General features: G+C 44.9%; 1 protein-coding gene across 1 annotated transcript in view; it reads right to left on the reverse strand.

The window, feature by feature from the left end:
- FTSJ3 (FtsJ RNA 2'-O-methyltransferase 3) overlaps positions 1 to 25,090 on the reverse strand; it is a 1,310,428-nt gene that overhangs the window by 41,534 nt on the left and 1,243,804 nt on the right. Inside the window, exon 19 of the mRNA XM_044076638.1 lies at positions 5,321 to 5,501. Coding sequence (XP_043932573.1) covers positions 5,321 to 5,501 — 181 coding nt within the window. The remainder of the gene's footprint in view (positions 1 to 5,320; positions 5,502 to 25,090) is intronic.

The raw sequence follows: 25,090 nt of genomic DNA on the forward strand, positions 1-25,090 counted from the left end.
TAGCAAAGGTCGCTGAAGAAAACATCCGCTTTCCATACCTGTCCATGGTCCTAGAATCCTTGTTAGGAGGATGGACAGGTACTGAAGGATCCGCCAGTTCCTTCTTAGTGGCCGCCGCCACCATAGCATCCACAGAGACACCCTTGGAAAGGAACTGTTTGTCCGAAGGGGCCGTGATGAATTTGGATGGTCTCCTGGGGACAGGTTCCACAGAATCTGGAGCCCACGCCTTCCGAGCCACTACCTGCATCAGTGGGTCGAAAGGCGGAGACACCCAGGAGGTGGAGGGTCGGGATCCAAAAGCCTCCAGGTATACTGACTCATCCTCGGAGGGGTCAATGGAGGCCAATTCCCCTCTGTTTGAGGAGTTCAAGGATGTCTGAAAAAGAGACATCCTCAGAGGGGGACCGTGGGGAACCCTCCGACTCATCTAAGTCGGTATCAGATGTAGTAGACTCAGGGAGTCTGTGTGTTTCCTCTTACACGTCCTCTTCCGAGGGGGTTCCCCTGCAGGATCAGGAGAAACCTCGGAAGAGGAGGAAATTCCCAGTGGGGAACCTGGGGCGATGGATCCCTGGGCCTGTGAGCAAGAGGTTGGCAAGAGGCATCTGCAGGCACTGAAGAGGGAGGAGCTAGAGGGATGGACCGTTGACCAGGCTCAGAGGCCAGGACACTCCTCATCACCTCAAAGGCTCCTCTCCCCGGGAGGCCGGAACACACCCGCTCCAAAGAAACAGGAATGGCCGGCTCCAAAGAGAGAGAAGGCTCCGTGGCCGATGTCGGCGCCGAGCTTACCAAAGCCGGAGCCCGAGAGGGAGAGCGGGTCGGACAAGGGTCCGATGCCACTAGCCCCTCGGAGCCGACAGTGGAAACCCGACGACCGGATCCCTCCAAGGAAGGTCTCAAGGAGGAGATCGGAGCCGAGGACGACGGAGCCGAAGGATGTATCAGCTCCGGCATCGAAACAGTCGCTGTCCCGAGAAGCTCCGGCTCCGAACTGCGGTGTGGAGTCGGAGGAGGAAGTTCAAGGATTGGGGCTATAGCCGAAGTCTGTTGAGACGGGCTATGGAGCATTTGGGCCAGTGCCTGAGACTTCAACAGCCTGCTTACCACCCTTTCTAAATCGTGGTCAGACAGCCTGGAAGATCTCGAAGATCGGCTCCGATGGCTCCGCTCCGACAACAGAGGAGACCCCGGAGCCGAGTGGATACTCAGTATAGAAGGGGACCGGGATCTCTTACGGGTCGAAGCCATCGGAGCCGAAGTCCCTTGAACCCCAGATGGAGCCGAGGATATCTCGGCTCCGATACTGGATAAAGTGTCGGCTCCAGCCGGAGCCGACAAGGCCACAGTAGTCAGGGTATCGGAGCTGGCCAGCGCCGAACCCACTACTTGAAAAGAAGATGTATCGGCTCCAGCCGGAGCCACCGGAGGAGGCTTGGACACTGTAGCCTGAGCCTTCGGTGGTTTAGGAGGTTTTCCTGACCCTAATTTAGGAGGAGAACCTTCTGGCTTGAGTAAGCCTCGGAGGATGAGTTTATTCCTGTTTTCCTGCAGGACTCTCTGGCTAAAAGCATGACATAAAGCACACAGGAGTCCTGCAGGTGCAAAGGCCCCAGGCAATAAACACAAGAAGTGTGACAGTCTGTCAGAGACATTTTCTGACAGCACTGGTCACACTTCTTGAAGCCTGAGACCTTGCCTTCCTTTGACATCCTAGGAGGATGGAAACACAAACAATCCCAACAAACACACAAATTAATCCCTTACACAAACACACAGGAAGGGAATAACCAATGGGAAACTAGGCCTGACTAAGAAACTTTAAACTAAAGATTATAAAAAGTTTAAAACAAGGGAATAGGGTGGGCTGTAACTAACTACAGACTAAACTGACACTAAAAGGGAAAAATAAACCCCTAACTACTCTTTTTCTTATTTCACAAAGAAAAACTTACCTCAGCTGGCAAAAGAGACCTCTTTCGCTAAGCGGCAAACGAGATCTGAGGTAGTTCCGCCTTGCATCATGGGATATAGGGTTGCCTCGAGCTGGTAAAAGGAGTTCTCGAGCTAAAGCAAGTGCCGAGTCGGAGCCGAGGATCGGCTCCGAACCCATCCAGCAAGAATGAAGGCGAGATTGACAACTTAACATTAAACATTGAGCCAGACCCAGTAAACTACTCCTACCTAAAAAAAAAATAAATAAACTGAGGCGCAGTAGATATATGCTTGGTTTTCCTTTTTTTTTTTTTACAGCAAAAATGAGGCCAACCATGTTTCTAAGGGCATCAGCTGCTTCCCAAGGGATTGGCACTGCATTCTGACACAACAGGGAAACCCTTCCATGTTCCCTCTCCCAGGACCGACAAGAGCAGCTCTTCCTTGCCCACTGAGGGGACTCCAGCAGCTGCAGAGGATGTGGCTAACCCCCAGTCCATAGTGGCTATAGATGCTACATCAGAGAGATCTGAGGGTAAAGGATGAGAGGCTTGAAGTACAACAAATAACAGCAGAGTCACCCACCTGAGGCCAAGGCAAACTGCTACCCTGCTGTAGTGGGAAAGATGTTTGCTTAACTTTTTCTTTTTGTGGCTGGAAGAATGACTGACCATGGCACCAGTAGCTCCACGATCAAGCCAAAAATGGTGCCTCTTTTCCAGTGAAGACAAGCAGCAAATGTTGGCAAAACTACCAGTCCACAAAAGTTATTTTTGACAGTAAAAAAGTACTTAAAAACACTATGCCAGGCCCACTAAGGAAAAATAAATAATTTCTACAGAGAGAATATATTTTCAGTTAGTTAGCACTACTTTTAAACTGAATGAAAAAATACAAGTGCTCCATTTAAAAGTATGTTACAGTCTTGAGACAGTCCATTAAAACACAACACTCCTAGCTTTAAAATAACTTTCTTGAAAAGTAATAAATCATCAATGAAATTAATAAAATAGAAGCCCCCCTCAAAGGGAAGTTATCTGTCCAGCAAAGGAAACCAAAAGCTGACCGCCGATCTTCAAAAGCCTCAGAGAAGCATACTCTTTGGCAGCAGTAAAGCTCCGACGGCCTTCGCACCCAAACTTGTCTTTTAAGCCAGCTCAGCTCGAGCTGCTTAACATTAGGCATGTACAAAGTGCCCCGAAGCTTTTGAAGCTGGATGGCTGTTATATCCTCGGGCAGGATATAACCCATATATAGCTAAGGTTACTGCAGCAGTGATCCATATGATAAACATCACTAGTTAGTGCAGAGCTGCCAGAGGACTGGAAGGCGGCAGAATGTGTGCTACCACTACACAAAGGGAGAGGCAGACAATATGAGAAACTACCCCTTTTAGTTTAAACTCAGTGGCAGGAAAGGTCACAGAGAGGCTCTTGAAAAAATTTCCAGGACAGCAACCAACATGGGCTCCTGGCAACTAGAAGCTAACTATCAGTCAAACCTGAGTCTTTTGACTGGGTAGCAACTGAACTTGACAGGGTAGTATCAGCACATCCAGTCTGGCTGGACTTCTGCAAAGCCTATGACTTGGCCCCACACACGTGGCTGACAAAAAGACTGCTGAGGCTGGGGGTAGGACCAACACAGAGGAACTGGAGAATTACAGGGTTAAATGGGAGAACAGAGAAGGATGCAGTAAGGAGGACAATGTCAGGAATTAAGTGAACAGTGGAGTACAGCAGGGTTTTTTCCTGTGTTTACTATGCAACACAGAATGTCACGACAATGAAACACACAACCGCTGCCAAAACATCTAAATTCTTAACATACCACATCTGAAAAAAAGAAAAATGATCACAAAATGCACACAAGCACCCAGTCTGTGAGTGTGCGTGTTTGTATTATACATACGTGCGTACACACACACACACAGACACACATTTATTTAACATTTGTTTATCAGGAAAGTCCGACTTGGAACTAAACCAATTTTCAGTGGAGGCCCGGGGAGAAACACCCCAGATGTATGTCTTTGTAATGTAGGAGGAAACCAGAGCACCTGGAGGAAACCCACATGAATGCAGGGCAGACATGCAGACTCCACACACAGAAGGCACCCCAGCCAAAAAGCGAACCAGAGAACCTCTTGCTGTGAGGTGACAACACAACTGCTGCACCATATGCATCCATATAGATAACACACAAACACACACGCACATCAAATCTGAGGCTGCACTACCTCAGACAAAAACGGTTAAAAAAATATATACAACTCACATTTTCTTTCTCAGAGTAGTACAGTAGTCAATGTGCAACCAAGCCAGCCTCAACATTTCCTTATGTCAACAAACAAAAGCTGACAATGTTTCCATATACAATGTTCTAAGTGTCAGCGAAACAGCACTCAGTAGACAATAGGTTTTCCGATCTATCCTCGGTCCAGTACTCTTCACTGTGTTTGTCTCATATCCGAGGGAATACAGAAAGTAATCAGCCTCTAGTGATGGGACAAAAATAGATGTGGCAGTGGAGGGTTGGGAGAGAGTGTTTAACAAAGAATATGGAAAGGCTAAGCAAGGTGGCAGTGGAGGTTTAGTGCAAGCAAAAGCACTCATTCAGGCCACAACAATCTTGGTGTGAAGTATAAACTGGGGAAGGGGGTGGAGTGTAACTGATGGTGACACTGCAGGAAAAGGATCCAGAGTTGTTGATCAAATCTGGAATGGACTATAAGAGCAGAGTAATATGGCAGTGATAGCACCCAAAAGAATGATGGGTTTAATCCTCAGGGAGACAGATTCCTGAAGCAAATGAGTCTACTCTATAGGCCCATGGTCAGATTATAACCAGAGTACTGTGTGCACTTCAGAAGGACATGTAAGAAATGGACATAAGGCTGCTGGCACAAATCTAGAGGAAAGCTAGCAGAAAGATTAATGTGGCTAGAGGAGCTACAGCTCTTCTCACTTGAGACAAGAAGGGAGGGTACACGAAAAAGGGTCACAAAGTCATGTCAGGGAGTTGTGAACAAGTCATTTTACACAGGAAGGAGAAAGGATGAAGCACAGGCAGCAGATTATAGGGACTACCTATTACCTTGCTGTATGAAAGCACTTTTTTCACAGAGCGGATTGCAGACTCATTAACTAGACTAATGGAAATGTTGGTGGAGAGGGAGTTCACCAGGGCACTCATGAGAGCATTAATCAAATATAGTATAATTTTTGCAAGATCAAAGAGACATCAGTCTAAATTCTTATCTTTTCATGATGTTGCCCCTGGGACACAGTGAACAAACAGTAACTGAACACTGACAAGGGCAAAAATTCTGAAATACAAATACTGCAAGGTGGTACTGCATATTTCCCAATTTGTCTCTTACCCTCCTCTTCTTTCTAGCTTTGGCTTCTGCGACTTTTTTGATTGGTCTGGCATTTATTTCCCGCCAGCGCTCCCGGAATTCTTCCACCATCTTCTTGTCCAGTGGAATGGGCTTTATGCGATGCTTTTTCTCATCTTCTATGAACCAGTCAGGCATATCATCATCTTCATTGAAAGAGCACCTTGTGAGATTGGAACAGTTGTCATTAAACAAAAACAAAAAAAAAAAATGCAACAGAAAATGTCACCATTCAATGTGCTGCCTGCAGGTTTTAGTTTATAAAAATGTCATGCTTGAGATGCAAAGATGCAAATAAAATTCTCTGAAACCTACAAAGTGTGAGCAAAATCAAAAAATGCAGAAATTAAACTTTTTTATGATTTCCAGATGGCCACTGATAGAGGAATGCACTCACCTACAACCACAGCTTAAGGAGAATTTTACCCTTTACATTATAATTTAAGCTTTTTTCTTCTATTTTTTTCTCTCCACCAACGGCAACCATTTGCCCCCCCCCCCATAAGTCCTGAATCCATTTACTCCATGTTGGAGTGACAGGAAATGTGGGGGTTCAGGCTGTGAACTTCTGGAATAACAATTCGTTGAATATCTTCATGTAGGGTAAATGTTGGCTCCTGTACTTCCCTGTCCTTTACAGAAGGAGAATAAAGCTTCACTCAGAAAACAAGTTACGTGCGCACACAAGAGGGAACAAAAACAGAGCATACAAACTTGTGGCCTTGAACACAAAAACTCCATTCTCAGCTGCTTGAGCATACTGTTTCAAGCTGGCATTTGCCTGTTTTGCAGCTCACTCCAGTGTAATGCATGTCTGTATACACTCAAGTTAAGAAGTTCTGGGTATTCCAATCTCAGTGCAACACTAAGGAAAGAATGACACAGACATTGTACTTGCTTGTCAGTGAATGCTTTCCCTAATGTAGCTACCTCTGAGTGAGAATAATAAACGAGGATGGTGTGAGTGGTGTAGAAGGCTTTTGCTGTCTCATTTGCTCATACAAGTAAGGATGATTGATAAGAAAATTATAATAAAACTAAACCAAAAAAAAAAAGATTCTGAAACAGTCTCAGAGCTAGAGAGAGCTTATATTTTTATTCTTGATTCATTTATTTTCCATACTCTCAGCTTGCAATTGTTTTCAATATGAAAACTAATATAAGGAGTACTATTACATAAAGCACACATCTATGAAACAGCTCACAAAAACTAGAAATGCAATGAAAATAAGAAAAAGACATAGGAAAGATGAGTATTAGTACTGAGTCATCCTTAGCTCTCCTACTATGCAATTTTATTTTACTTATTTAACATTTGTTTACCGGGAAAGTCCAACATGGAACAATGCCAATTTTCAGCGACGGCCCGGGGAGAAACACCCCAACAATGAAAAAAAAAATTAACTGCCAACAGGTTTGCCATACTTCTGTTCAATAACCAAGACAATCCCCCGGATTCTCTATGCCTTGCACGGTGTGCAAGATCAGTGCAAGAACTCTAGCAGGCAATATGTCTGCCGTGCGATCCAGGAAGAGCCTGCAGGGGCGTGCACGAGTGCTCCTGCACTATTCCTGCAAGGACTAAGACCCTGTATGCAAATCACCCCATTTGCAGGAGAAATCCATGCAAATGAGGTAAAACTGCGATCCAGGAAGCTTGCAACCAGCCGTGCAGGACTAGTGCAATCTGCAGAAATATACTCAATAACAGAGTACGTTTTTGCAAAATCCAAAACGGAGCTGTGACAGTTCCAAATAAAAGCTGCATATCACTCAGGAAGCATGCCAGTGGCCAAGTATAAGGCCATTGGCATTGCAAACAGCCCAAAAAAAATCAACTTTTATTTTTTTTAGCCGATCTCGGCTGTTTAAGCATAGGGCAGCAGCAGGCAAATGGGATCGGGGGAAAATAAAATAAACCTAAATTAAGCATTCTAAAATCACTATTCTGCCATGCAAGTCAATGGCAGGCAGAAGACAACATGGCCAGTGAGTAGTGGTTGCTAAGGGGGGGCTCAGTGTGAGACATGTAACCAAGCATTAGCAGGCAATCCTATGCAAATGAGGGGAATGATAGTGAATCCCAGTTTTCTCCAGCATGCTAGTCAGGTCCCAACAGTATAAGAGTAGGAATAGCTTGGTGCAAGCCTAGGAGTTAGCTGACATCATGGGGGGGGGGGGGGGTGTCAGGCATACTGTAAGCGGATTGGAGCCCTGTGGCTCAGGTTTGCTCCTAGCTCAGCTGGGGTGTGTCTGAATCTGCCTAGCACTCTTTACATTGTCTAAGCGGGTGAGCTCACCGTGCACTGGGTTTTAAAGGAAGAAAAAAACAAAGAAATAGCAGCACTGTGCACATTTGAGCACTCTGTTTGCACGGTGTGCCCCTGGGCTTAAACAGGAAGGCAACGGGAATGGAAAAACAGCAGTAGGAAGGCAATCAAGGAGAACTAGCATAGCTGGCAGGTGAAATGTATCAGAATCAGCCAATTACACAGGCATCACACCAGCCCAGAACACTACTATAAACTATGCAAACACCTTCCCCTCTGGTTTTTCCCACACTCTACACCACTGGTGTATACAGGCGGGGAAATTTTAACAAACAAACCTACAAAATGAGAGGGGCTGCAGCAGGCAACATAGAACAACATGTGCAAGAGGCTGAGGTTGGTGAGGATGTGAATGCTGCTGATCAACTCACAGTAAGGAGACGGAGAAGAGTGCTCCTACAGAAAATTGTTGAGCTGTGCTAGCCACGCCTGACACACCAAACTGAGCGAGGGGAACCCATCCCAGTGGATACCAAGGCATGTGTAGGCCTAGCAATACTAGCCACAGGTACCTCCCAAAGCTCAACTGGGGATATCATGGGGATCTCACGGGCATCAGCATCCAGAGTATTCCACCAGTTCTTGTATGCCATGTCAGCACATGCCAGTGAGCACGTATATTTCTTCAACACCCATGAGGTGTTGGCCAGCAATATGAGTCTCTTCCACCAAACAGCAAAATACCCTGAGGTAGTGGGTGCTATAGACTGCACGCACATACACATCAAAGCTACACACGGTGATCAGGGTAGGGCCTACATTTACCGCAGGGGCATCCTCTTCATCAACTGCCAGGTCGTCTGTGATGCCCAGGGCATTATAATGAATGTGTGTGCTGGTTGCCCTGGAAGCTATCACGATTCCCACATTTGGCATCTGAGACAGCTGTACCAGAGATTTCCAAATGGGGACATCCCCTACGGTTACCTAGTGGGGGATGCTGGTTACACACTGGACCAGTGGCTGATGACACCCATCAGAAATGCACACACAGCTGAACAAGAACGCCATAATGAGGCACACACACAGACCAGATTTATAATTGGGCTCAGACCAGCTTCAGGCTCACTCCTCTCCCCTACCCTGCCCCCAATTTCCGCCCGCCCCCAGTGGTCATACATTTATTCCTCCATAGACACACCCCCTACAAACCTGCTCCAATCACACAAATCTCATCTTTACCACATCCAGCCTCAAGCTCTTAAAACACACCCAATTATTATCTCTTATCCCCTCTGGTAATATAAATCACCTACTGATACACATCCTAACCTACCTATAAATCCTAGCTCAACTTTAATTCCCACCTCACTATCAATATTAAATTCTTCTCAATCATCCCATACCAATTGCAACTATTAATTGTGGTCTCTCTCCTACTGGTTCTAACTACAACCTACCTCTTAACCTCCTATGAACAACCCCTCCACTCTACCCTCCTCTTCCCTTCCAAACACACTAACTCCAACACTAGCCATATCTCCAAACTTCCTTAATTTCACTTCCAAACCCAGCTACTTACTAGCTAAATATCACCGACTAGCACACATCAAATACAGCAACCTAAAAAATAAAAAATTGTTTGACTACTATTGTAAGCCTCTCCAAACTAAGCACTTCACATTCCTCCACTCCTTAATAGACGGGGATATTCATCCTAACCCTGGACCAAACTCTACCCATATTACCACAACCTGTAACCAATATAAAGAAAGCCTCCTAACATTGACCAAACCTTCCAATTCACTCTCTATCGCTCATCTAAATACACGTAGTATCTGTAATAAAACAGCTCTAGTTCATGCCATTCTAGATGTCCACCGGTTTGACATCCTTTATCAGAAACATGGCTTAAATCCACAATAAAAGACAATTAAATCACCCCCCCCCCCCCCAGGTTATAGCATCATTCGTCTAGACCGCACAATCAAAAAAGGTGGAGGGGTAGCAATTCTCTACAAAGCAGAATTACAACTTAGCACTGTAAACCTTAATCTACCTTTAGATAATAGTGCCAAAATAATTATCTCTAAACTCCAGCTTAACACACACAAAGCCATAAACATCAAAGCCATAAACATCTGCTCCTATCTTCCCCTAGGAAATAACAATAGTATACTCGAATACATTCTAAATTGGCTTTCTTCTAACCTCCCTCAAGGAACCATAGTCCTAGAAGACTTTAATATTGACTGGAATTCATGTAGCAGCACTAACCCCACCACTCTTATTAACCTCTATGGTTTCTCACAAGCTATAAACTCCCCCACCAGAATAAACAAACTTAACAATAAAGAAAGTACCTTGGATTGGATACTCATTAACAGTCCACATCAAACTTATACAACAGGAACCCTTCCAGATGACCTAAGTGACCATTCGCTGATATATATTATCAGACATAAAACTAGCCTAACCATCCGTAACACTATCAGAACAGTGCACACCAAAAAAAAATTTTAACCAGAGCTGTTCCAAACAAAACTTAAACAATGCAGTTGGGTACCTCTAATATCTCTCTCTATAAATAAAGCAGTTGAATACTTTAACACCACTTTCCTAACAATCCTGGACCACCACGCCCCAACACGCTCTATTAGAAATAAAACTAAACCAGCCCCTTGGCTCTCAAATAATACTAGGAAACTAATCCTTTGCAGAAACAAATCCTGGGCTAAATGGCGTACTACAAAGAATCCTACTGATCACCAAACCTTTAGGCAACATAGAAATAATACAAAAAAAGCCATCCTACTAGACAAAAAGAACTATTATCTCCAACTACAACAATCCTCCCTCAAGGAACCACAAAAATTTTGGACTAGTATCAAGAAACTTCTATACCCAAGCAAAACTATCACCCCTAATCCTCTAGGCTCCAACCCTGACTATCCAATACAAACAGCCAATGCCTTCAACTCTTTCTTCACTGACACTATCCAAAGTCTTGCATACCATCTGTCCCCCGATACCTCTAATCTTTAGAACCAGTACCCACATCCTACATCTGCTCCCTAATCCAAAAGCTTAAACCAACCACCCCCTCAGCTGACAAACTCCAAGCAGAATTCCTGTGAAAAGGAGCTAAAGCTATTCTTATCCCATCACCATACTGATAAATAGAACTATAAAGGAAGGTACTATCCCATCGATCTGGAAAATTTCTCATATCATCCCACTATATAAAGGTGGGAACTCCAATGACTTTTCCAACTTTCGCCCCATAGCTCTACTCTCCCCACTTGCAAAAATTATGGAGAAATGCATTCACAAACAACTACTCAACCACCATCTCCATCACAATCTACTAGCTGTCAACATGGTTTCTGACCATTCTACAGTACCACCACTGCCCTGCTATCATTCACAAACTGCATCAACAAAAACCGCAACAAAAATATTCTTTCTTCTGCAGTCTTTGTTGATCTAAAGCCTTCGACATGGTTAATCACCAACTCCTTCTTCACATACTGAAGTCCCTTTCACTTGACCCTCTATCTATGAATTGGTTCACATCTTACCTTGAAAACAGACAACAGGCTGTACTGTGGCAAAATAAACTATCAAATCACCTTCCTACCTCACTAGGTGTTCCACAGAGCTCCATACTAGGCCCACTCCTGTTTTCCATTTATATCAATGACCTTCATTTAGACATTCCACTCTCTACCTGCTTTCAATATGCAGATGACTCTACTATAATCTGTTCAGCCACATCCCAGGCCGAACTTCAGTCTCTTACACAAAAAGCTTTCAACACTGTAGAACAATGGTTCTCTAACCACTGCCTCCTCTTCAACCCCAAAAAAACGAAACTTTTACTCTTCACACCTACCCAAAGGTCCACCCCTCTACACATCTCTCTCACATCCAACAATGGTACTCTTATTTCTCCTGACCCTACCACCAAACTCTTAGGAATTACAATTGACAATAACCTAAAATTTGATACTCACATAAATACCACAATAAAATCAGTTCACAGAAAATTAGGATCCCTCTACAGAATCAAACCTTTTCTTACACCAGAGGCTAGGACCGCTATAGCCAGAACCCACTTAATCTCAACCCTATTCAATGCCTCCCCCATATACACCAACCTCTCTAAAAATAACCTCAGCAAACTAGCTATATCATATAATAATATTGCGAGATTTGCTACAAGCTCTCCTTTTAGAACACATTACTGTCTGAATCTAAAACAACTAGGCTAGTTAGAATTTCTTAACCAGCTTCGATTTCATCAACTTACAATAGCCTACAAAACCCTGTATCAACCCAGAAACACTCAAATAGTCTCTAGCCTCATTGTACCCTATAATAGCCTCAAGAATCTACGCTCCTCAAACAAAATGTTGATTAATACTACCAAATCAAAAAACTCAGCAGGCGGCTCCTTGTTAACTCTGTCGGAAAAGTATGGAATCAACTACCACATGACCTTACATCACAGACCTCTCTCCCACTTTTTAAAAGGAATCTAAAACTATTTCTCAACAACCACTGGTTATGCTCCTGTACCAACACTGACTAACTTTTATCCTTGACTCTTTTTTTCAGCCTACATCCACTATAATCCTCCCTACAATGCCTATATATACTACTTTCTGCATATAAATCTATGTTTACATATATATTATTGTTATTGTTCACTTTGAGTAGTATAATTATGCACATCTTCTGAAAAAAAAATTTTTTTTTAGTTTTTAACTCATGTAACAATGACTGCTTTTTACTTTTTAAGCTTTATTAATTTTTTTTTTTGCATATTTTCCTGGAGCTTTTCTCCCTGGGCATCTACTGAAAATGGACATGTATCCAGTTAGACTAGCCCGGTCAACAAATGTAAAATAAATAAATAAATAAATAAATAAATAAATAAATGAATGAATACTAGAGTGTGTGTTTGGGATGCTCAGGTCATCGTTCCGGAGTCTGTACACATCCGGTGGAGCCTTGCAGTACTCACCAGCTACATGTACCCAAATTGTTGTGGTATGTGCCATGCTACACAATATGATCCTGTGGAAACAGCTGCAGCAGGAACAGCATGGGGCAGGGCCACACAGCCCCCCACCAATTCCAAGGCATGCAAAGACATAGAGTGACTCAGATGAGGAACAACCTGAGCCTGCCCCAGTAGGCAGATGGAGGCATGCCCAGTATGCCGAGGCCGAGCCAAAGAGACAATGCATAGCACATACACTGACACAGTAGGGACCCAGGGAATGACACCTCTCTCTGACTCGTACATACAGTAAAAGGGATGCCAAACATGACACTACCTGTGCTCAACCATGTATAGGGAGTTTACTATGTGCATCTGACATAGGCAGCCCTCCAGCACCATCCACAATTCTGGCACACCCACAAGGTAAGTCAAACAACCTACCAATTGCCAAATGGAGTAGAATGTGTCGTTACCTGTAACTATGATATGGATGTGAGCATGCAAGGGAATTGGGTGGCCGAATGTTATGGCAGTAGAAAGTAGACACCCATAGTGGCACCATGACATATGTAACATACTGGAGTCACCACAGTAGCCACTACTACACAGGGTGACAAAACCCACTGCAGGAAATGTGCTGGGCGATTTGTGTGTCCATATGACTCACACATGCAGTCAGGGAGGTTCACATACCCAACAACAGTCTCAGCCAGCAGGACAGGTGTAGACAAACCCAAACAGAGCCTGTGCTATGGCCTCTGAATGATGGTCATGGGTAAGCTCTCCCCAGGCCTCCACAGATAGACTACAGCAATTCAGGCAGTGGGATGTTAGTTCTGAAGGGTAGGAAGTCAGACACTAATATGTAGGGCAACCAAAGCTAAGATCTGTAGTACACTGGTATGCCTCTAGTCAGCATGATAGGTAAGAATACAGAATAAAATGGAGTACCTGACATACCAGTACAGTCATATAAAATATGTACAAGTGTCAGGTGTGCCCCCCTATCCTAAGTAGTAATATAATAAGTCAGGTGTGCCCCCTCCCAATCCTCCCAATCCTGTGCAGAAATGTAGAAATAGTCAGGTGTGCACCCCCCCCCATCCTACGTAGAAATGTAGTAACAGTCAGGTGTGCCCCCCAATCCTGTGTAGAAATGTAGAAATAGTTAGGTGTGCTCCCCCCATCCTATGCAGAAATGTAGTAACAATCAATGCCAAATGATTGACAGATACCCTGCAGAAACAGCATGCTACCTGTAGATGTACATCACAAAGGTTAGCACTGCAGTACAAACTACCTGGACTCGATCCACACATTCAATACAGACGGGCATACTGGGCATGCTCACTCAGAGAAATGAAGGCAATGTTAGTCAACAACATACTGAAAGGTCATACTGGGCATGCTCACACACAAACACATATCTGGCAGTCGTAGACATTAGTGCAGACACTCCTCAGTATGTACCACTCATGCCTTGCACACACAGTGGATAGGAATACAGACATATATGTAAGGACAACACACTATAATAAGCAAAAGGTAGACGTACATAGATGTGTGGAAGAGGGTGACTATGACAAGGAGCCATCCAGGCCTGTCCCACCCAGCACACAGCCAAAGGACCACAACCACATGAGGTTCAGATGTCACTCACTGCAGATACTATCCACCGGTACCTGTCAGCATTACAGACTATGTGGTGCACATGCTAGCTGTGCAACATGACTGTACAAGGAAGTAGTCATCTAGCAGCTGTATACACATACCTGTGAAATATGACCCTGTGTGTGCCCACATGTGGCGTGTCAACCTCTAGATGAATGGGTTATGGCCCATGCACACACACTGTCCTTCCCATAGCCCTGCTATGACAAGCCTGCTGAGGTAATCCACTGTGAAATACACATTTGGGAGAGTTGTAGCCCAGTAATCTCCATGGTGTGTCCCATAACTGCGTACTGCTGTAGTGCGATAAACTAGTTAGGTAGGAGTTCCAATCCCAGACATGGCAAGTGTGTGTGTGTGTGTGTGTGTGTGTGTGTGTGTGTGTGTGTGTGTGTGTGTGTGTGTGTGCCTGTCTCTGTCTGTGTAGAGAGCAATGCTTTTTAGGGTAGCCACACTCCCTACAATTGAAATGCTCTACTTTGGTAAAGCTGCTGATGTCATCCACCTAGAAATACACCTCTGGGAAGGATGTAGCCCCGTAATCTCTGTAGCGCGTCCTATAACTGTGTACTGCTGTAGTATGATAAATTAGTTAGGTAAGAGTTCTAATGTCAGACTTGGCAAGTATGTGTGTGTCTGTGTGTGTGTGTGTCTGTCTGACTGTGTAGAGAGGAATGTTTTTTAGGGTAGTCACACTCCATACAATTTGAATGCTCTACTTTGGTAAGGCTGCTGATGTCATCCACCTAGAAATACACCTCTGGGAGGGATGTAGCCCAGTAATCTCCATAGTGCGTGCCATAACTGAGTACTGCTGTAGTGTGATATAGAACTCTGGTAGGGCTCTATTCCTACCCATGGCAGTTCTGGATGTTTTGTGTGTTTCAATGTCTGTGTACGGAGAAATGCATTTTAGGCTAGTCACACACAGTACATTTCAAATGCCCTACTTTGGCATTCCTGCTGATGTCATTCACTGTGAAATACACCTTTGGGGAAGGAGTTCTCCAGTAATCCCCGTGGTGCATCCAATAACAGCTTCACGCTGTAGTGTGATGTAGACCTCTGTTAGGGGGTTCTATACCCACACATGTCAGTTGTGGATGTTTTGCGTGTCTCAATGTCTGTGTAGGCAGCAATGCAGTTTAGCCTAGCCACACTCACTACAATTCGAATGCCCTACTTTGGCAATCCTGCTGATGTCATCCAATGTGAAATACACCTTTGGGGAAGGAGTACTCCAGTAATCTCTGTGGTGTGTACTATAACTGGGTAGTGCTGTAGTGTAATAAACTAGTTAGGTAGGAGTTCTAATCCCAGACATGACAGGTGTGTGTGTGTTTGTAACTCGTATCCTGTGTGGAGGTGGTTGTGTGTGTGTAACAACTGGGCACAATGTGGAGCGGATTTGCTAATTTCTTATATGGTGGCCCTAGTATATATCACAATGTCCGCCGTACAGGGATAACAGATATGAAATAGCAGAGAGGCTGGGGTGCAAATCCATACCCATGCATGTGACATCAAGGCCAGGCAAACAAAGTTAGCAACCCTAGTATTACCCAGAGAACACACTCAACCCATGTCTCATACACACACACACTTGCCTAGGCAACAGCTGCTATGCTGGTAGTACACTGCATATTGCCCAATGATAGTAACTAAGGAGTGATTGCAGTGGCCTACAGAGGGCATGGCACCCTGTCCATCTGTCCAATAGGCACGTACATGCAGACAGTGCACCTTTCCCATGTTCCCCACTGGATACCTGCAACACCTGTGGTGTCATCAAATGTGACCCACAAAGGACATACCATGCCTGAAAACATGCCCTGTATGGACAGATGCCACTGAGACCAGGGAATGCCTTAGCATGCTATCAATGTAGGTGCAGGGTAAACCTGCTGTCCATTACCAGTTCCCGCCACTTGAGGCCAGGACTGGCACATCTGATGATAATCTGTGTACACAACATGGGCCAAACACCCCAGGTACAGTTCCACATGTCACTGTACATGTATGTGAGAGGTGTGCACATCACAGACCATCCATGTCATGGACTAAGGAACACATACATGGCAAGCAATGCACAGCATTGGCCACACGCAATACTCACCCAGGTGACTGGATGGTGAATACAAGACACACCTGTGTGGGCAAATCCAGAAACTACACCCCTGAGCCACAATGCAGACCATTGTCATGTGGCCTGATGCCAAGGTATACCCATCACCTAGCCTTATATAGCCATCTGGCACAGTTGACCACTACACACCCGTGAATCTATGCACCGATGCATGTCAGTACTGGCAGTGTGTGTTTGTTGTATGATATGCATGTTCAAATTTACACTCACTACAACCCCCACTGGCATACTGAAGCAAGTTGTCTGATGTCAGACACCTCCCCATACCCTTTGCCAATATAACCTCTGTATGACCCCTGTGGTGCATGTGATACCTGCACAGTAATGTGACGTGGAAATCTCACTAGTGAAGAGTTGTATTCCTGGCCCTGCCAAGTGTGTCAATGTGTGTGCATCCCTGTGAGAATGTGGCTGTGTTGATGCTGGCACCACCTGTTCATGCGGACAGGCACGTGTACTACACCTACCGTATAGCTACCATATCCCTGTTACAGATGTCACTCACCATCACATATACATTCTGAGGGCTCCACAACATGTAACCTATGAGGCGCGCATCCAATAACTGCATAGAAATGTGATAGCACTACATAGTAGTCAGGGGTTTGATACCCTGCGCTGGTAGGTGTGTGACACAGACATGCTTAAGTTTTACTCTCCCACCCCTCCCTGACTATTGTTTGCCTCTGCATCTCTTACCCCCTTCTCTGGTGGATGTGGAGACCTACACCTGCTTTGCTTAGGCAGCAGGATGTGTATTTTAAGTGATGCTCATGATCAGCCTCTGCACGAATTGCAGCCCTCCTCTAGCTGACTGCATGTGGAACAGCTGTGGTAACATTCCCATAGCCAACTGCATGGAAATGCACTCCAATATCTAGGAACATAATGTTAGTGTTGGGCCTATTCATTCACTGTGAGCAGGAACTAGATCTGTTGTTTGGCAAGCAGCATCTCAGATGGATTGGGGATTTACCTTTAACAACATACACTGTTGAAAAGTACAGTTTTGTACCTACCATAAATGTAGATGTTCGAAGATCCACATTGCTGCAGTCCTTACTTATGGGGTAGTCCGCTGTCCTCGGTCGGCCCGAATACCAAAGTATTAGGCTGACGTCGGTCATGGGCGCCTAGATCTGACATCAGAGCGTCAGGGTATAAAGGCGCATGACCGACGTCATATCCTCAGTCTTTTCTTGCCCCAGATGTCAGAAGGCCAAACCAGAAAGGCCACAGCCAAAAACAGAATACCTCCCAAAACCATGCCCAACCACAACCATCACCTAAAGCATAGCACCAAGTCTAACTACAGTGGGGAAGGAGGGAGGGTAAATTGGACTGCAGCAATGTGGATCTTCGAACATCTACATTTATGGTAGGTACAAAACTGTACTATGTTCTTCATCTCACATTGCTGCAGTCCTTACTTATGGGTAGAATCCCAAAGCAACGGGAAAGGGAGGATGGTAGAAATCATAAAGCATTAGGGGCCGCTAAAATGCCCTGTAAAATTGCAGTGGCAAATCCAGCCCTAGACTTAGAATAAAGAGGAAGGTGGTAATGTTTAGAAAAGGTATGCACTGAACTCCAAGTAGCTGCCTCCAAAATGTCTTTTGTAGCTACCCCCCTTAGAAAGGCCGTAGAACTAGCAGTAGCCCTAGTGGAATGAGGCCTGATTCCAGCAGGAACCTCCTTACCATGATGGGAATAACAGAAAGAAATACAAAACCCAATCCATTTAGAAATAGTTTGTTTTGAAACAGGTTTACCCTGTGAACCCAAGGCAAAAGAAACAAACAATTGCTGAGACTGTCTGAACTCCTTGGTTCTGCTCAAATAATAACGCAACTGCCTGTGAATATCCAAAGTATGCAAAATTTTCTCCCCTTTATTTTGGGGGTTTGCATAAAAAGTAGGCAAATTAATAGTTTGATTTAAGGCCACACTAGAAACCACCTTAGGCATAAAGGAAGGATTAGTACGCAAAGATACCCTATCCTTATGAAAAATCAGGAAAGGCTCCACTGCCATGAGGGCCTGTAATTCAGAAACCCTTCTTGCAGAGGTAATGGCCAACAAAAAGCAGTTTTCCATGACAAATACTTTAACTCGGCAGTAGCTGCAGGCTCAAAAGGTTGTAGAGTAAGTTTTTCCAACACAAAATTGAGATCCCAAGCAGGAGTAGGAGCTCATTGGGGTCTTATATTCTTTGCCCTCTAAGAAATTGCTTAAACCAAGGATGAGAGAATAAAGGAGGGTCACAATCATAGTGAGCAGAAATGGCTGCAGCATGGACCTTTATTGAGGAGAAAGACAAACCCTTGTCCAATAACTCAGTAAGATATTGAACAGCAACACTTAAATCAGGTTTGGAGACATCAAAGTCCTTTCCTTTGCTCCAAATAAAAAATCTCCTCCATTTATCAGCGTAAACTTTCCTGGTACTAGGCCTCCTGGCCTCCAAAATAACATTCAAAACTTGTTGTGGAAGCTGAGACCCTCCCGAGTCTAAAACAGAATATGCCAGGCTGTTAGATGTAGAGACTGAATCTTGACATTGAGGAAGTGACTGTCCTCTTGTGACAAAAGATGCGGAATCAGAGGCAGAGGCCATGGAGGTTCTCGTACTAAGCTCCTCAGCAGTGGGTACCAGTGTTGTTGAGGCCAATCCGGTGCTATCAATATCATGGTTGGCTTGTCTTGTCTGGTCTTCAAGAGTACCTTGGGAAGAAGAGGCAGAGGTGGAAAGGCATATACATGCAGATTGTTCCAACTGAATGATAGAGCGTCCACCTTCCAAGCTGTGTGATGAAACATTTTTGTGCAAAACTTTGGCAACTGGTAATTTAGTGGAGAAGCGAACAGATCTATGTCTGGAGTTCCCCATAACACTGTCAACTGTTGAAATACATGAGGATCCAATTTCCACTCGTGAGGATCCACTATTTGTCTGCTCAATACATCTGCTAAGGAGTTCTGTGCTCCTGGTAGAAACCTTGCCTGAAGATTGAGGTGTAGATTGAGAGCAGTTTCCCACAGAATCATCGCTTGCCTGCAAAGAGGGTAAGAATGGGTTCCCCTGCTTGTTGATGTACCACATGACAGTAGTGTTGTCTGTTTGAATCAACACCTGCCCTGGGTGAAGTAAATCTTTGAAAGCCATCAATGCAAACTGGACTGCTAACATTTCCTTCAAGTTGATATGCAAATGTTGGAGTTTGACAGGCCACGTGTTTTGCACCCATTTTCCATTGAGGTGTGCTCCCCAAGCCTTGTCCGAGGCATCTGTCGTTAGAATCTGACTCGCCTCTGGCCGGGTCACAGAGAGTCCCTTGTTTAGGTGACATTCCTGAGCCCACCACAAAAACTCCTTCCGAATGCAATGTATTATCTGAATGACAGTGTCTAGATCTTGGCAGTGCTGTGTCCACACATTTTTGAGATACCATTGAAGCTTCCTCATATGCAATTTGGCATTGGGAAGCACCAGAATACAAGATGCCATGAACCCCAAGGCTTGAAGGACTGTCCTTGCAGTCAGCCTGGACCGTAGAGACATTTGATGGAAATAAAGAAAGGCTTCTTTGTTTGTCCGGGGTCAAAAGGCCATCTGGGAAGCTGTATTCAGTCTCACACCCAGAAAGCACATGTCCTGAGAGGGTACTAGACTGGACTTTGTTTCGTTCACAGAATACCCTAGGCATCTTAACACTGCCATCACATATTGTAGATGATGAAGAAGTTCGTCCTTTTCTTGTGCAATAATCAGGCAATCGTCCAAATAAGGATAAATCTGTATTCCTCCTAGTCTGAAAAAAGCTATCACTGGAGCCAGAACCTTTGTGAACACTCTGGGCACAGTAGATAAGCCAAAGGGCAATGCAGAGAACTGATAATGTAAATTTCCTGCCGAAGCAGGTACCTCCTGCAACTGGGCCTGATAGGAACATGAAGGTAAGCCTCTTTGAGATCCAGAGTAACCATCCAGTGATCTTTTCCCAACAGTGGTAAAAGTTGTTGTAAAGTCAGCATCTTGAACTTTGGAATGTCCAGGTAAGTGTTGAGGATAGATAAATCCAAAATTGGTCTCCACGTGTTCCCTTTCTTTGGAACTAGAAACAGGCGGGAATAAAATCCTAGGCCCACTTCTGACAAAGGAACTGGCTGTATAGCTCCTATTTGAAGAAGTAAAGAAATTTGTCTGCGAGCCTCTATCCTTTGCCGAGGAGGGACGTCTGGCATGCCTTTGAAAGGAGGCATGGTATGGAAATAGAACTTGTAACCTCGGTTTATAATGTCCAATACCCATTTGTCCTGGGTGACTAAATGCCAATTTTGCTTGAAAAGAGCCAACTTTCCTCCCAAAGGAGCTGCCAGGCAAGAAGAATCCGGCATCTGAAAATGTAGGTCATTGGGCCTGTTTACGAAAGGACTGGCCCCTGCCCTCACCAGCAGATTGAGCAGGCGAACTCCATTCTCTCGGCCTGAAAGTACTCTGAGCTCTGCCCCTACCACGCCTAGATCTACCCCTAGACTGAGAATCAGAAGAAGGGTACGTCCACCCCTTAGTAGGCCAATTTCTCCTAAACTTTGGAGGTTGTACCTGCAAAAAATCTTTAACAGTCTGCATAGACTTAGCCTTGTCTTCCATTTTCTTTAAGACTGACTCCACAGGAGGACCAAATAAAACTTCAGACTGTAAAGGGGCATCCAGAATTCTAGACTTAACATGCTCAGACAAATTCTGATCCTTAAGCCAGGCGTGCCTACGAATAACAGAACCAGTGGCAGCCACCCTAGAAGAAGCCTGTAAAGCATCAAAACCACATTGCAAAGAGTGCTTACCCACCTGTTCAGAAACATGCACTAAATCCTGCAATTCTTTACACTCTATGCCCTCTGCCAAAGCATCCACTTTAGACCTTAGCTAAGAAAGGAGGAAATTCTGATACTTCAACATATGAAACTGGCAGTTCAAAGCTCTCATTGCTAAAGTAGAAGAGGTATACACCTTCTTACCCCATCTATCCAAAGGTCTAGCTTCCTTATCCAGAGGAACCGGATTCTTAACAACAGAGGCTCTAACACCCTTAGGCCCCTGACTAATAGTTTCTGGGTCTGCCCTAGGACTCTTATACAGATATTTATGAGCCTCAGGCACCCTGTAATACCTGTCCGGTTTAACTGGGGCAGGAGGCACAGAATCTGGATTAAGGGAAGCTTCGAAAAACATCTGAAACAACATCCAAAACCGGAGGTATAGCTAAGGGTCTATGCTGTGGTAAAACAAGAACTCCCTAAGTCTCTTCCGTGAATCAGAGTAATCCTGTCCCTCCCACTGAAAATGCTCCCTCATGGAATGCAGAGTTTCAGAAAATGAAAAATCCTCTGGAGGAGAAGCAGAAGGAGTGGAATCCTCCGCATCAGAATCAGAATAAGGAGGAAATCTTGAATGTCTTCAGCAGAAGACTCTGAACCATCTGAGGCCTGCTCCAAACTTTCCAACTCTGGCTCCATCCTGGGCCTTTTATCAGGAGGGCATAGAACCTCTAATTAAAGTAATCAAATCCTCTGCCATTTTAAGCATGTGCTTTTTAGGCACAGACCCTGAAGAACCAGAACTGATACCAGAGGAAGGCAAGACAGACCTGCCCTTAGCAGGAGCCTTAGAAACAGTAGCAGAAGGCCTAACCACCTTAGGTAAGGAAGGGAGAATAGTAACCTGAGAGGCCCCTTCAGCCTGACCTGCCTCCTGAGAGGCCACATCCTGTAAAATCAAAGTTTCCCCCTGGGACTCAACAGAAACTTCAGCCGGATCCACCTGTCCAGCTGTAGCTTCTAAAGGTCCGGCGTCGAAGCGGACGAATCATCCTGTCTAGTCTTTAAAGATTTGTCTTTGCGCTTCTTAGTAGAAGCAGGCGCCGAACATCCGGCGGCATATTATAATTACACCTCTTGCCAAAGACTAACCTAGCGCAATCTAACCTCCGTTTTATAGTGCGCTTATTAAACCTAGCACAAAACCGACACCCGACGCCGTGCTCGTCCCAAACAAGGAATACAAAGCGAGTGGTAATCCCTATGCGGTATCTGTTTCCCACAAGAAATACAATTATTCACTTTTTCTGACATCCGGTAGTAACTGAGGCAAGAAAAACAAAATTATTCCCCAAGGTACTTAGCCCAACTTGGTATCGGTCTGAAACTCCGAAAACGAAAAATTTCAGAACGCCGAACGGCACTTGCAACGCTGCTTCTGCATCGGACCATGTGGCAAAAAAGACTGGGGATATGACGTCGGTCATGCGCCTTTATACCCTGACGCTCTGATGTCAGATCTAGGCGCCCATGACCGACATCAGCCTAATACTTTGGTATTCGGGCCGACCGAGGACAGCGGACTACCCCATAAGTAAGGACTGCAGCAATGTGAGATGAAGAACATCAGGGCAACACACAGGATGGGAATGTACCTGACCTGACTACAGACTAAGTGCTGCTATACTGCATATGGAGTAATGTTGGTTTAACATGGTGTGTGTGGATATGGCTGTCCTACATGTTTTAATACCTGCCATGTCAGTGCTATGTTTATGAGGAATCCCCATCTGTAGGGTCATCTGCAAACTGGACAGTGTGTGGTGCCTTTGGTTTCATGTATTAACCACATTGCATCTGTCTGTGAACTGCAGAAAGTAGTGTGAGGATTGCAGTCTGCAGATGGTGAAAGCCATGATAGTTACTGACTTCATACTCCTCATAGGACATATGTTGCAACAAACCCTGTTATAAAAGTAAATGTATGAGATTATCACAGCAACATGTCGATATTGGCCCTGTGCATGTGCTTCTAGCCACAACTCTGTCAACCTTTGTACATATGTCATGCATTAAGAGGTGCATATGCACTGTACACCATAATTAGTGTCATCATATCTGATAATAAGCCAGTGAGATAACATACTGCTACACATATGTACAGCAGGGGTTGTATATGATGACATAACCTGGACATTCTTGTGGATGTGTGTACAGTAGTGAGGTCTGTATACTTATGGTGAATGTCGACAGTGAGTGTATTGTTAATATTTACTTTGGCCCGTGTACAGACTGTGGTACAGATCACTGTTCTTGGTCCTGTACTATCCGATGTTACATACTGCTCCACTGTATGTGACCGTATTGGCTTACATGTTTGTAGGGCCATACACACACGTCCCATTCAACAGACTGGCATCAGACCACACTGTGTAGCGGCCCAGTATAGGTAGGGATGGTGTGCGAGTGGCACATATGAGGATGGTGTTGAACAGATAGTCCATATACTGTAATATTATGCTAGCTTACCATATGTGGCTGTGGCTGTGTTCACACTGGTTGTGGTTATGCGCTTTCACACAGGTGTATCTTTCCCTGTGCTGCGACATGCCTGTAGATCCTGCTATATATGCAAGTACATGTGCATTCCCCCATAGGAGATGTAGGCCAGTGTTGAGCCAGTCTGCCTGTAGCCTGCACAGTGCTTTGTTACATGCCTAGCAGCTTAGTGTACTTACCCAGTGAGATGTCATGTCCAGATACTTGCCAGATGTACTGCTGCCGGGCCTCTCTTAACACTCATGTATGTCAGACAAAGCAGTGGGATGCTGTACAGATGTATGTCAATATCTAGTGGGTAGTACGTGGCCATGGCACCTCTGTACCAGCGGTTATTATGTGTCAGGACAGACAGGGGTGTGTGAATGCATAACCTATGGGGGCAAATGTATACCAGTTATTGTGTTACACCCATCTACACGGCTGTTAACATCCATACTGTCAGGGTTGGTCCACATGTTTTGCATTAAGGGGTGCAGCTTGCTGTGTAGTACTTCCAATTACCACTGTCATGGCAATCACCTACTATAAATCCCTACATCATGTGGGCGTAGTCCCTTTACCTTTCCTGTAAGATGGACATCTTTCCTGTGTGTGTGCATCAGTGTTTCAGATAGCAGGTAGCAATACCTCTTACAGGAGAACCGGCACACGCAGGCCAGCTACATATTTGTAGGAGGTTCCAGAACTACAGACAGAGTGTGAGTAGAGTTGTGTTATGCTCTGTATAGTACTGGTGTTACAGGGTGTGTGTGTACATACTAGTTTACCTTGGAATGCAGTCTGTCTGCATAGCTCTCAACTATGGGCCTATCCTATTGGTGGCCAGAGGTGTGCCCATCATGTTTTGTCTGTCCACCACACAGGTCCTATGTCAGATATTTCACTGGCAGTGTGTGTGTTGAGCGCTATCAGTACATGGCTACATCCATTTATGTAACCTCAATTCCATGACTAAGGGTATGCTGCAGACTATCATGTAACACCAGAGACTTGCTTAGTGTATGGCAACAGTTCTCCACATATGTGCCTGTGTTTCAGCCTCTGTCCTACACCTACATACCAAGCTTTGCACATATGACATGCTGTCAGGGGTTGTTCTGTAGTGGGCTGTGAGTATATCACACTGCCATCAGTCCACTGCTGTTGTATCCCCCACACATACGGTGGGGCTGAGGCCATATATGTGTAGGCTTCACCTACACAATACATGTATGCCCTTATGCACTCCAGAACCCAGTGTATATAACAGTGGTATGTGGCCCTGTATTAGA

Source organism: Protopterus annectens, chromosome 1.part1 (assembly GCF_019279795.1).
Source record: "Protopterus annectens isolate FY-2018-M chromosome 1.part1, PAN1.0, whole genome shotgun sequence".
NCBI classification, from domain to species: domain Eukaryota; kingdom Metazoa; phylum Chordata; order Ceratodontiformes; family Protopteridae; genus Protopterus; species Protopterus annectens.